Genomic DNA, 14,376 nt, shown 5'->3' on the forward strand with positions numbered 1-14,376 from the left:
TCAACCTACAAAACGCTCAGATGTGAATGAGGCCTTATTGCGCCGCTAACGGGGGTTAAAAGCGCTCTGCTTGTGGGTGAAAAGCGCCACTATGACCATGCTTTACCGCTAACGCCCCCCCCCCCCTGCCCAGTGTGAAAGTAGCCTTATTGTCCAACTTTCACAGCCATAAAAATACCCCATTAGCTTATCCCATTAGCTTTATCCAATATTTACATTTCTGTTGCAGGGGATGCCCAAAATCTGTGTCTTAGTGCAGACTTCTGGGAAAATCCGTGAGCCAATCACACAAGCAGGAGATTATATATCTAGGGGGGTGGGCATTCTGTATATCATTTCTGTAGAAAGCACCTCCGGTTATCTATATATGGTATGTTACAGAAAATCACAGCGGCTGCAGATTTAAAAGGAAAGGTCATTTTTAATAAAATTCAATTACAATATGACTTGTGTCATAATTGTAAATGCTATTTTTTTTTTTTTTTTTTTTATTTGTAATTCCCCGCCCCCCCCACCACAAAAGTGGATTTACCCTTTAAAATAAAACAACACACAGAAGAGGTTCCGACAGGTAGGATGTCTAAAAGCTCCACAATATAGAACATAAAAAAAAGAAAAAAAAGAAAAAAAAGAAAAAAAGAAAAATCAATAAAAAAATTAAATTTAATTAAAACAAACAAATAAATAAAAAAAAAAGGAAGGAGAAGAAAAGCATCCAACATACAACCCGGCTACTCTAAATACGTGTTGTGACAGCTGGGATAAGTGGTGTGCTTCATGTGACCTCAACAGATCCGGAAGCCAATATTGGCTGGGGGGGGGGGGGGTGTAAGTGAGGCCAGGGAGTTTGTACAGCACAGGTGCAAATGCCGCCTCATCAACCCCAGACACAAGAAAAAAAAAAAAAAAACGGGCCTGGATGTGTGACACCAGACCTGGGCACACTGCACAGTCCCATCAGACTTCAATCACTCCCAGTCTGGTGCTCACAAGGCAAAAGTTATAAGAAACCAGAGAAGACTAATCACATAGAATATAACTACGATATTTGATCTCCAGAAGATTTAACCCCCCCAGATTTCTTGACCAGGCCACAATTGCGCGGTCATGCAAACAAAATTTATATCTTTTTTTTTGAATCACGCAAATGGGGCTTTTTGGTGGTATTTGATCACTGCTGGGTTTTAAAAAAAAAAAAATCTCTCTTTTTTTTTTCTTTTTTTTTAATTGGATAAGTTTTATAACAGAAGGTAAATAAAAATATTTTTTTTTCAAACTTTTCTGTTTTATTGAGATCTAGCAAAAGAAAATCAATTCAAAACTAGGCAGTGATTAAATACTACTGAAAGAAAGCTCTATTTGTGTGAAAAAAAAAAAAATGATACAGATTTAAATATGGGGCGGCAGAAACTTTTTTAAATTAATAATTTGTTTTTTTCTTTACACTGTTACTTACTAAATTTTTTTTTTCAATTGTTTGTATTGCTGTCACAAGGAATGTAAATATCCTTTGTGACAGTAAATAGCCATGGTTTTATTCTATATTTAACATAAATAATAGTAATAATAATATTATATATTATTAGATAATATATATATATATATATATATATATATATATATATATATATATATATATATATATATATATATATATATATATATATATATATATATATATATATATATAGATAATATATCTATAGATAATATATCTATATATAGATAATATATCTATATAGATAATATATCATATATATATATATAGATAATATATCTATCTATATATATAGATAATATATCTATCTATATATATAGATAATATATCTATCTATCTATCTATCTATCTATCTATCTATCTATCTATCTATCTATCTATCTATCTATCTATCTATCTATATCAAATATATAATAAAACCATGAACAAGTAATTGTCAGAGCACTGAAAACTGCTAGATATCCTGGTAAGGATGCCCAAACCCAAACTTTACCTCTTTGTTTATTATTTTTTATTTTTATATTATTTAAAAAAAAAGAAAAAAAGTGGGGTCAATGAGACCCCAGATCTCTCTACAAAACTAGGCCATAGAGATGAGAGGGGAGGCCTTCTTTCCACAGCTCACCTCTCCTCTACAATGTAAAGCATTTTTCCTGAAACTTGTGGCAAAATATATAAAATATTCCATGGACTCACCATGCCTCTCAGCAAATAGCTTGAGGTGTCTACTTTCCAAAATGGGGTCATTTTTTTTTTGGGGGGGGGGGGGGGGGTGCCATCTTGGCATTTTATGGTCTTCAAAACTGATCGGTAGTGAGGAGTGAAATCAAAAATGGCACCCTTAGAAATCCTGAAGGCGGTGATTGGTTTTTGGGGTCCTGTACACGGCTAGGCTCCCAAAAAGTCCCACACATAAGGCATTCACGTACTCAGGAGAAGCAGCAGAATGTATTTTGGGGTGTAATTCCACATATGCCCATGGCATGTGTAAGCAATATATATGATAGTGACAACTTTGTGTAATTGTTTTTGTTTTGTTTTTTGTCATTTATCAATCACAAGTGACAAAAAAAAAAAATATTCAATGGGCTCAACATGCCTCTCAGCAATTTCCTTGGGGTGTCTACTTTCCAAAAAGAGGTTCATTTGTTGGGGGGGGGGGGGGTTGTACTGCCCTGCCATTTTAGCACCTCAAGAAATAAGACAGGCAGTCATAAAAAACTTAAAGCTGTGTAAATTCCAGCAACTGTTCCCTACTTTGTAGAAGCTTAAACTTTTGCGCAAACCAATAAATATACACTTGACATTTTTTTTTTTTTTTTTACCAAAGACATGTGGCTGAATACATTTTGGCCTAAATGTATGACTAAAATTTGTTTTTTTGGATTTTTTTTTTTTATAACAAAAAGTAGAAAAATATATTTTTTTCAAAATTTTCGGTCTTTTTCCGTTTATAATCACAAAAAATAAAAATGGCAGAGGCAATCAAATACCATCAAAAGAAAGCTCTATTTGTGGGGGGGGAATGACGAAAATTTTGTTTGGGTACAAAGTCGCACAGCCACGCAATTACCAGTTAAAGCGACCTAGTGCCAAATTTGTAAAAAGTGCTTTGGTCAGGAAGGGGGTAAATTCTTCCGGGGCTAAAGTGGTTAATCTATCACATAGTTTGTAGACACTATCACTTAATACATATTGGCCTAAATTGATGAAGAAATTAGATTTTTTACTGGATGTGTTTTATCGCAGAAAGTAAAAAAAAAAAAAAAAAAAAAAAAAAAATTATAATTATAATAATATATGTATTTTTTTTTTTTTTTTTTCGATATTCTTTTTTGTTTGTAAATAAAAACTGCAGAGGTGATCAAATACCACCAAAAGAAAGCTCCATTTGTGGGGAAAGAGAGGACATCAATTTTACTTGGGTACAGCATTGTGCAATTGTCAGTTAAATGAAAGCACTGCCGTATCGCAAAAAATGGCCTGGTCATGAAAGGGGGGTGAACCTTTCCGGGGCTGAAGTGGTTAAATAAAGAATGGTGCCTGCACTCCTCCTCTTCTGTCTAATTTTTTTTTGTACTAACACTATAGTTACCCTTTATAATCAGAGGCCTGTCACTCCCCTACTATAAGCATTTTACATAATGCCCCCGACCCAATATGTGTTCTCAGGCGGCCGCGCTCTGACAGCGCTATGTTTAGCCACCTTGTTTACTGCCCAGAAAGAATCCTGGAAAGTCCCCCTGAAAGCCGTGTAGTAAATTCTACAAACTAAGTACTAAGATACAGAGGTATTAAATGAACAGACAGACAGCACAACATGTGGACGGTGGGATTTCTCACCCTTAGTAGGCGCCAGTCATTGCACACAAATATGCTAATGTAATCTTTGCAGTCCCGTCTCTCTGCTAGAGCCATGTGCCGTCCATCCTTGGTGAAGGCTGTGCCTGTGGGTCAAAGGTTAGCAGGGGTCAGACACAAGCTAGCACCCAACACCTTCATAAAGGCAAGTAAAGCAGAAAAAAAAAAAAAAATGTATGTATATATTATTTATAGATATATATATATATATATATATAGAGATATATATATATATATATATATATATAGAGATATATATATATATATATATATATATATAGAGATATATATATATATATATATATATATATATATATTATATATAAATTTGAAAAAAAAAATCAAATACATATAAATATATATTTGATTTTTTGGGGGTTTTGTGTAGAACAGAAAGTAAAAAAAAAAAATAAAAATAAAAAAAAGACATACACATCTGGGGTGCCAAGGTTCTCCATCACTGTATTAGGGGAAGAGAGCGTGGAGGAAGAGGAGAGCTGGCCGGATCACAGGGCGGGGATTGCCCGCTGTAACCGCTTACATTTGAATTGCCTCGGCTCGCGGTCACACACAGTCCCGTCTCCTGACCCGGCACCTGTGACAGACAGAACGCCGGTCCAATGCCGGAGTGGACGTGTTCTGTCCGTCACAGGCGCTGGGTCAGGAGGCGGGGACTGTATGTGACCGCGAGCTGAGGCAATTCAAATGTACCCCCCTTAATCATAGAGAATGCTTGTCACCCAAAAACCCCGCAACTGTGTGCAAGCTTGTCGCGGTGTCGCCCAAAAATAAATAAATAAAAATTTTTTTTTTTAAAAAAAGCTCCTGCTCTTTTTTTTTTGTGCGACAAGCTTCGCCCGATGAGGTTTGTGGCAGCAAAACCGCCCCACGTTTTGTCAGCATTTTAGTGCAGTTTGAATTTACGGGCAGAATCGTGGCGATTCTTACGGCAACCCGAATCACTAGAAGCTTAGGCTGCTTTCACAGTGCTGTGCCTCGGTTTGGGTGCAGTTCACCCGCAGTTTTCCATAGACTTCTATTATATGTTCTGCATTTTTGGTGCATTTTCTGAAAGAGCTACAAAAGACACAGCATGCGCTTTCAGATAAAAAGCAACACATAATAGAAGTCAATGGGAAACTGCAGGCGCATCACCTGTGCGAAGCGGCTCTTGGGCTTCATTTAGGCTTGCCGCGGTTTGCCAAAAAACGATGGTAGAACCAGATTTTCACTGCCCGTCAACTGCCTATGCTTAAGCTGCAATAGGCAGTGGCCAGTGGTGTCTATATGACACGGAAGCGGCACTTCACATCCGCTGCAAAGTTTACCTTTGTAGCAATCAATGAGTGAATGAACAGGGAGGGGAATTCGAGTTTACTCATCTCAATAGGAGGGGGGTAAAGCTTTGCCCAAAGATGGGCATCGGGCAGACATTTGCCCAGAGATGGGTATGGGGCAGTATTTTCAGCCTCTGTGCTCCTGTAAAGAGTAACGTAAACCTGGCATTTATTTACATTATAAGGGCTCATCCACCATGGGGGTGGTAAAACCAGGCTGTTGATGGCTGGCAAGTTTGAGCTTGGAAATCTCTATATTTGTTTGACATACATCTGTCTTCCAGGGCTCGCTGCTGCAAAGACCAGCTATAGGTGAGGGCAGTGGACACCTGTTTGAATCACAGTTTTACCCCCCCCCCCCCCCCCCGACACGCAGGCATGGTTCTGTGAATCGCGGTGGTTTTGTTAGCATGTTGCATTTGGCAGGCATTGCTAATGGACAAACGTGACTGCAGCAAATGAATGGGGCCGCGCCACTGAGCATTCACAGGGTTACATCAAGCGGAGGAGGCATAATGCCTCCTCACCACTGCCCGTCAAATACCCTCTGAATTTCGGGTTTCCTCTTCAGAGTGCTCTGAATGAACGCTACAAGTTGCCCAAACAAAAGTTCATACTAAACCACATTGTATGTACATGAATGTGACAAAATCTCCGACTCACCCTTCTGACAAGCTTTGGGGAACTTGATGTAGGACACGGATTTCGCACTAAGAGACCACAAAGTTATCCGCAGCTGGTGAGGGAAGGAAAAACGATTGTTAAGAAAATTAAAAATCGACAAACTGCACAATATCCATGAAACATTCTCCACACCTCCTAACAAGACATGAGCACACCCAAAACATTTACAAGTAGTAAATCAACGGAGAGATTTGGGGTACACTTGCTCCACTCCCGATTGCTGCTGAAGGAAAGATATAAAAAGAGGCTTATTATGTATATGAAAGTGATTGTAGAGGATGAAGGTTTTTTAACCACTAACAGGCCAGGTTTGCAAGATAACCGAAATCCATCACAGGTGATATCATTTGCTGCCCAGTGATTGCAGTATTCTAGTCTGCATCTCACCAAGGTAATACATAAAACCTGGCCTGTTAGTGGGACTGGAGGACAGGAGTTGAGAACCACTGCTTTATACGGATAATCAGTGCAGCTCCATCAGTACAGCCCATCAGTGCCCATCCGTGCCGCCTATCAGTGCCCATACGTGCCGCCTATCAGTGCCCATCAGTGAAGTAGAAAAACTACTTTTTTTGCCAAGTTTTATAACAGAAACCAAGAAAAACTCCCCCCCCCCCATTTGTTTATCAAAAAATAAATAAAGCTCTATTTGTGTGAAAAAAAATGATATAAAATGTCATACGAGTACAGTGTTGCATGACCGCACAATTGTCATTCAAATTGTGACAGCGATGGAAGCTGAAAATTGGCCTGGGCAAGAATGAGATGAAAGTGCCCGGTACTGAAGTGGGTAAAGCATTTCTGCAGGTAGGCCTGCCAACCCAATAAAGAGGACTGGAACCTCCCAAGCCAAGGTACCACACAGGTGGTGGAGGAGGTCCACAGCTCATCTGAGTAAGAGGGGAAGACGGGGAATGGCCTGCGGAAGACAGGGGGCGCCGCCTGCGGAAGACAGGGGGCGACGCCTGCGGAAGACAGCGGGCGCGACCTGCGGAAGACAGCGGGCGCGGCCTGCGGAAGACAGCGGGCGCGGCCTGCGGAAGACAGCGGGCGCGGCCTGCGGAAGACAGCGGGCGCGGCCTGCGGAAGACGGAGGACAAGGGGGGCCAGTTGGGAGGCGTTTATAAAATAAATTTTTTCATCCAAAAATAAAAAATATTTTGGAGACCCTGGATAATCTTCCACTCACAGACCTTCAAAAAATAGCTGTCAATAGAGCCTTGTTTCAGGCCCGTGGGCTTCACCTGATGCAAAAAAGCGATCGGGCCCCAGCCAAAGAATGGGATATACCCTCAGACTTGAAAAATAATCTTCCAGTATCGTGGATGCCCATACAAGCTTCATAGGCTCTGGGGTGATTGGCGAGCAGTACCAGGTTTGGCTCCCGTGGAGTTAGGCTGCTTTCACACTGGGGCGGGAGCGGCGTCGGCGGTAAAGCGCCGCTATTTTTAGCGGCGCTTTACCGTCGTTTTAGCGGCGGTCTGCGGGCGCTAGCGGGGTGGTTTTAACCCCCGCTAGCGGCCGAAAAAGGGTTAAACCCGCCCGCAAAGCGCCGCTGCAGCGGCGCTTTGCCGGCGGTATTGCCGCGGTGTCCCATTGATTTCAATGGGTAGGAGCGGTATAGGAGCGGTGAATACACCGCTCCTTCACCGCTCCAAAGATGCGGCTAGCAGGACTTTTTTCACCGTCCTGCCAGCGCATCGCTCCACTGTGAAAGCCCTCCGGCTTTCACACTGGAGGGAAAGGGGCCGGTTTATTTCAGGCGCTACACAGGCGCTATTTTTAGCGCTGTAACGCCTGAATACCGCCCCAGTGTGAAAGCAGCCTTAGTGATGGATAGAATATCGGGCTAATCATTATCTCATAGTAATGTAAGGGCTACGTAAAAGTTATTCTTCTACATTTCTTACTGAGGGTGGGAGTACCCCCATATTCTCTGATATTAGGCTGAATGGTTCAGTATTGTTGTTTTTACATATCTTTTACAAGTACACAATGTTTTCTGAGTGTGATATGCAGTATATGGCACACAAATGCTTTGAAATTACTTTATTCTCATGCATTTTGGTTGTGTATGTTTTGTTTGCTTGTTAAAAAATGTAATAAAAACTTTATTCTCAATTTTAAAAAAAAATGTAAATTAAAGACCACCGAAAGAAAGCTTTGTGTGAAAAAGTTGATAAAAATGTCATATGGGTACAGTGTTGCATGACCGCGCAATTATCATTCAAAATGTGACAGCGCTGAAAGCTGAAAATTGGCCTGGGCAAGAATGAGGTGAAAGTGCCCGGTATTGAAGTGGACTGAAGCCTCCCAAGCCAAGGTACAGTACAGATGGTGGAGGAGGTCCACAGCTCATCTGAGTAAAAGAGGAAGACGGGGGTGTCGATGAAAGACAGAGGTGGTGGTCAATGAAAGACAGAGGTGGTGGTCAATGAAAGACAGAGGTGGTGGTCAATGAAAGACAGAGGTGGTGGTCAATGAAAGACAGAGGTGGTGGTCAATGAAAGACAGAGGTGGTGGTCAATGAAAGACAGAGGTGGTGGTCTATGAAAGACAGAGGTGGTGGTCTATGAAAGACAGAGGTGGTGGTCTATGAAAGACAGAGGTGGTGGTCTATGAAAGACAGAGGTGGTGGTCTATGAAAGACAGAGGTGGTGGTCTATGAAAGACAGAGGTGGTGGTCTATGAAAGACAGAGGTGGTGGTCAATGAAAGACAGAGGTGGTGGTCAATGAAAGACAGAGGTGGTGGTCAATGAAAGACAGAGGTGGTGGTCGATGAAAGACAGAGGTGGTGGTCGATGAAAGACAGAGGTGGAGGTCGATGAAAGACCGAGAAGGTCAATGAAAGACCGAGAAGGTCAATGAAAGGCCGAGAAGGTCAATGAAAGGCCGAGAAGGTCAATGAAAGGCCGAGAAGGTCAATGAAAGACCGAGAAGGTCAATGAAAGACCGAGAAGGTCAATGAAAGACCGAGAAGGTCAATGAAAGACCGAGAAGGTCAATGAAAGACCAAGAAGGCCTATGGAAGACCAAGAAGGCCTATGGAAGACCAAGAAGGTCTATGGAAGACCAAGAAGGTCTATGGAAGACCAAGAAGGTCTATGGAAGACCAAGAAGGTCTATGGAAGACCGAGGGCAAGGGTGGCCAGTTGTGAGGCATTTATAGAATACATACACTTTGGAAAGCATTTCAGGCGTTGTTATTTTACTTCTATTTTCCAACAAAGATGTTACCATTAGCTTACCAACATATACAGTAGATAGGCTCCCTTTATGAAAATGTGCATATTGTTTATTCTATCAAAATTGACATTTTTTTTGTAGGTAAACTGTACCCAAAGACAGGGCCCCTTCAGATGAGCCCAGCCTCAGCCTGCTGACATGCATGTCTCGATCCTCCATATGTAGACTATAGATGGGGAATTGCCCGGGGTCACTGGGGAACTAATGGGAGGAAAGCAGCCCACACAGTCACCCAATCTCTACGACCTCAACAGCTGCATAGCTTGAATACCACAATTCAAACCAGACATTTCACCCAGTGCTTCCTGGTTTAGGTTTCATTAATAGGGTCCCAACCCAGGCCAGAGAGGACTATGGGAAATACCGCAGGGAATCAGACCAAGAATTGCTGGGATACATTTTCTGCCCGTATTCATTGTCCTCCGATGCCAATGACATAACCTTCATTATAAAAGGTTAAATATACGGTATTTTGGTACGGGACCCACATAAATAACAAAATCCGGAACACATAACAGGTCAACAAGAGTGGTTTGTTTTTCACCACCATTTCCTTTTAAATTTCAAAAATTAACTTAAAAAAAAGAAAAATGGACATTAAGGTGAAGCTTTAAAGCGGTATTAAATCTAAATCCAAACCTGTAATATATTTCAGCTTACCAATCATTAGATGTGACGGCTGCATTTGTTTTTTTTTAGGTTTTTCTCACCCACTGTTTTTTCCTGGTGGTCTGGTAACAGTAACACTTCCTGTATTAGAGTGCCCTCCTATCTGGATGAAGGAGCACAGGGGGGGGGGGCACAGCAGACAGAAGCATTGCCAGTCATTGGAGTTCGATTTACTAGCACCTTTAGATACACTAACAAATTGAGGCCACACTCCAGCTCACACTTTATAAATCAGTTACAGCTAACATTTTTTTTTCCTTTTGGGATAAAAGGTTTTACATAAAGCAGGGTTCACCAAACGGTCTAAACAAAAGGACCAGTTTACTATCCTGCCAGATAGTAAGGACCAGACTGTTGCCAGAGTAGAAAAGGTGGCGCCAGTGGGAGGAACTGTGCCCCATCGTTGGCGCCAGTCGGAGGAACCGTGCCCTACTGTTGAGGTCACTGGGAGAATTTGTGCCCCAACACAGGGGGGAATTATGCCCCATTGCAGGTATCAGTGGAAGAAAATGTACCCCAATGGCTGGATAATGGATAAAGCACACCCCCTCACCCCGGCCCCAGTTTGGAGACCAAGGGCATAAATAAATAAAAGCTGATCACTTTAAAGCACCCCTGTCAGTAGTAAGTGGTTTGTCTCATTCAAGTAAACTAATAGATTTTGCTGGAGAGTTTGTTCTGTGAAAAAAAAACAAAAAAAAAAACAGACTTCCTGGCTGAATCACCAGATGAAAATAAAAGAAAGCCTTAAAAAGGAAAACTAATGCAGCCATCACATCTTTAAACTAATAAGCTACAATAGAACAATTGTGAGGTTTTGGGTTTACTACTGCTTTAAACTAAAATTCTGTTCTTCACTGTCCATAATCTCTATGAAGCCCTCAGCCTGGTGTTGCTTCCCTGAACCCCCTGGGGTCTTCGGGGATTTTATGATGGATGCCTGTAGTTGGGTGTACCCACCAGGGCGGTTCACCATATTCCATCGTACTCCAAGTATACTATATCTGTTAGGCTGGGTTCACACTGCTGCGGTGATGAGATCGGATGTGATTCGCACCGCACTGCAGTGCAAATCACATGCGATCTCTGTGCGATGCGAGTTCAGCCATACAGATAGTATGGCTGAATTCGCATCGCATCCGGCCCAAACTCGCACAGGACCCTTTTTTTTGGTCCGCAGCAGAATCGGATGGCATGGGTGTTCACACCATGCGATCCGATTCCTGTGCGAGTCTGCAGATAGCACTGCGATATGCGAACTGATCTGGGGGTGTCATTAACTTTTCACTTAGGCTGGGTTCACACTGCTGCGATGCAGGAACGCTGCGAATCCGCTGCAGGTTCCCGCATCGCATGCCTCCCGGCGGCAGTTCACACTGCCCTATGTGAACTGCTGGGAGTGTCAGTGAAAAGTTAATGACACCCCCAGATCAGTTCGCATATCGCAGTGCGATCTGCAAACTCGGACAGGAATCGGATCGCATGGTGTGAACACCCATGCCATCCGATTCTGCTGCGGACCAAAAAAAAGGGTCCTGTGCGAGTTTGGGGCGGGTGCGATGCGAATTCAGCCATACTATCTGTATGGCTGAACTCGCATCGCACAGAGATCGGATGTGATTTGCACTGCAGTGCGGTGCGAATCACATCCGATCTCGTCACCGCAGCAGTGTGAACCCAGCCTTACTGCAATGTTGTACGTTGTTGGAAACTCCCTTTTTATAAATAAAAAATGTGAAAAAAATAAATAAAAGCTTTGTGTTCTTGCAGTGAATGTAAACCCAACAATGAACTCAAATGATTTCCTCATTTGGTCTACAACTGGGATCTCCACACGTTTGCTTTCAAGGGCCACATTGTATATTTTACCAACATTTACGGGCTTAAAAACGTTTTTTAAATGAAGAAGATTTAAATGAATTGTTACGTTTAACTTTTTTTGTAACCAGAATGATATATTTCAGAACAAGGAAAGCTGCAGTAAAACAATGCAGGAGAAATTCCAAATAAACTTGAACCCATCAGATTTAAGAATATTGGATAAAGGTTAGTTCCAAGCGTTTAATGTTAATATGGTACCAACATCCCAAAATTGAAAATAGTCTGATGAGAGGACCCCTTACATCAGGGTCCTCTCATCAGGGAACCCTAATGCAAGGGGGAAGTCTGATAGGGCCCCCGATATAAACAGAGGACTCCGATGGGGATATTGATGGAGGCCCCGATGGGGATATTGATGGAGGATCCGATGGGGATATTGATGGAGGCTCCGATGGGGATATTGATGGAGGCCCCGATGGGGACATTGATGGAGGCCCCGATGGGGATATTGATGGAGGCCCCGATGGGGATATTGATGGAGGCTCCGATGGGGATATTGATGGAGGCTCCGATGGGGATATTGATGGAGGCCCCGATGGGGATATTGATGGAGGCCCCGATGGGGATATTGATGGAGGCCCCGATGGGGATATTGATGGAGGCCCCGATGGGGATATTGATGGAGGCCCCGATGGGGATATTGATGGAGGCCCCGATGGGGATATTGATGGAGGCCCCGATGGGGATATTGATGGAGGCCCCGATGGGGATATTGATGGAGGCCCCGATGGGGATATTGATGGAGGCCCCGATGGGGATATTGATGGAGGCCCCGATGGGGATATTGATGGAGGCCCCGATGGGGATATTGATGGAGGCCCCGATGGGGATATTGATGGAGGCCCCGATGGGGATATTGATGGAGGCTCCGATGGGGATATTGATGGAGGCCCCGATGGGGATATTGATGGAGGCTCCGATGGGGATATTGATGGAGGCTCCGATGGGGATATTGATGGAGGTCCTGATGGGAGGGGGAATAGCATGATTGGTGTTGAGATAGCTGGTGGTCTTATTAACCACTTGCTTACTGGGCACTTAAACCCCCCTCCTGCCCAGACCAATTTTCAGCTTTCAGCGCTGATGCACTTTGAATGACAATTGCGCGGCCATACAACACTGTACCCAAATGACATTTTTATCATTTTTTTCCCCACAAATAGAGCTTTCTTTTGGTGGTATTTATTTACAGCTGGGAGTTTTATTTTTTGCTAAAAAAAAATCATGTTTAATAGTTTGTTATAAAATTTTGCAAACAGGTCATTTTTCTCCTTCATTGAAGTGCGCTGATGAGGCGGCACTGATAGGCTGCACTGGTGGGCACTGATAGGCATAGTTAAGGCGGCACTAATAGGCACAGATAAGGTGACACTGATAGGCACAGATAAGGCAGTACTGAAGGGCACAGATAAGGCGGCACTGATGGGCAAAGATGGGCACAGATAAGATGGCACGGATGGGTGGCACTAAAGGGCACTGATAGGTACCACTGATAGATGGGACTGATAGGCACTGATAGGTGGCACTGCTGGGCACTGATGGGCGGCACTGCTGGGCACTGATGGGCACTGGTAGATGACACCGATGGGCACGGATATGTGGCACTGTGGTGCAGCACCTTTGTTGAGGCAGATTGTGGGCACTGCTGGGTGGCAGTGACGGGGGGCACTTATTTTTTAATGAGGTGGCACTGGCAGGGGGTAGGTGGGCACTGGCAGGGCTGGCCGTGATCGGGACTGATGTCCCGATCACGGCCGCCGGTGATCGGCTCTTTTTTTCTCTCCTTGCGCTGTAAGCGTGAGGAGGAATAATAGCCGATTACCGGCTCCGTTGTATCACATGATCAGCTGTCATTGGCTGAAAGCTGATCACGTGATAAGGGGTGGGGATCGACCCCTTGCTCGGATCAGTGATCAGGCGAGTCTCAGACTCGCCGATCACAGAGCGCGCAGGCCGCTCGTGCACGGGACGACGTCAATAGACGTAGTCCCGGCAAAGGAGGTCCGCGCTGTAGCCTTCATTCGGCTATAGCGCGGGTCTCAAGTGGTTAACCAACAATGGTACAATGACAGCGTAGCCAGGGGAACCTGCGCAGGAGACCAGGAAGTAGGTGGGATGGGGGTGTAGGGGAGAAACGGAAACCGTACCCCGACCCAAAGATCTGCGAGCGGGGTCACAGACGTTTGCTACGGGGCAAATAAAATCTTGCAGGGGGGCAGGATTTGGCCAGCAGGTCTCTAGTTGGGTGACCCCTGGTCTATAAATATAGCATTGGACATTTTATTATACGGTAGGTGTTCAATGTAACCACTTCCGGACCACCCCATAGCATACATACTGCTACAGGACGGCCCTCCTGCACAGAATCACGTATATATTAGATCAACACAATTAATCATCAAGAATCTAAATCGCTAATTTTTTTTACCCTCGTGATCTTAAAAGGGGTTGTAAATCCTCGCCATTTTTCACCTTAATACATTAAGCTGAACATTTTTTTAATCCTTTTGCGCCCCCGAGCCCCCCTTATACTTACCTGAGCCCTGAAATTTGCGCGACGGTAACGAGCACACCAGCGACGGCCCAGTGTCTCGTGTCCTGATTGGATATATTCATAGCAGCGCAGCCATTGGCTGCTGTCAATCAAATCCAATGATGCGGGCGCCAGGGGGTGGGGCCAAGTCATACATTTGGCGGCT

At 43.6% G+C, this 14,376-nt stretch overlaps 1 protein-coding gene across 2 annotated transcripts in view; it reads right to left on the minus strand.

Moving 5' to 3' along the window:
- The window catches only part of WRAP73 (WD repeat containing, antisense to TP73), a 76,214-nt gene that overhangs the window by 16,133 nt on the left and 45,705 nt on the right, over positions 1 to 14,376 (minus strand). For both annotated transcript variants that reach the window (XM_077458239.1, XM_077458237.1), the window contains exons 4-5: positions 5,860 to 5,932; positions 3,842 to 3,945 (exon numbers count right to left, since the gene is read on the minus strand). In XM_077458239.1, the coding sequence (XP_077314365.1) occupies positions 3,842 to 3,945; positions 5,860 to 5,932 (177 nt within the window). The remainder of the gene's footprint in view (positions 1 to 3,841; positions 3,946 to 5,859; positions 5,933 to 14,376) is intronic.

Source organism: Lithobates pipiens, unplaced genomic scaffold (genome assembly GCF_037356315.1).
Source record: "Lithobates pipiens isolate NorthernLeopardFrog02 unplaced genomic scaffold, aLitPip1_a1.2 Scaffold_27, whole genome shotgun sequence".
Classification (NCBI taxonomy): Eukaryota; Metazoa; Chordata; class Amphibia; order Anura; family Ranidae; genus Lithobates; species Lithobates pipiens.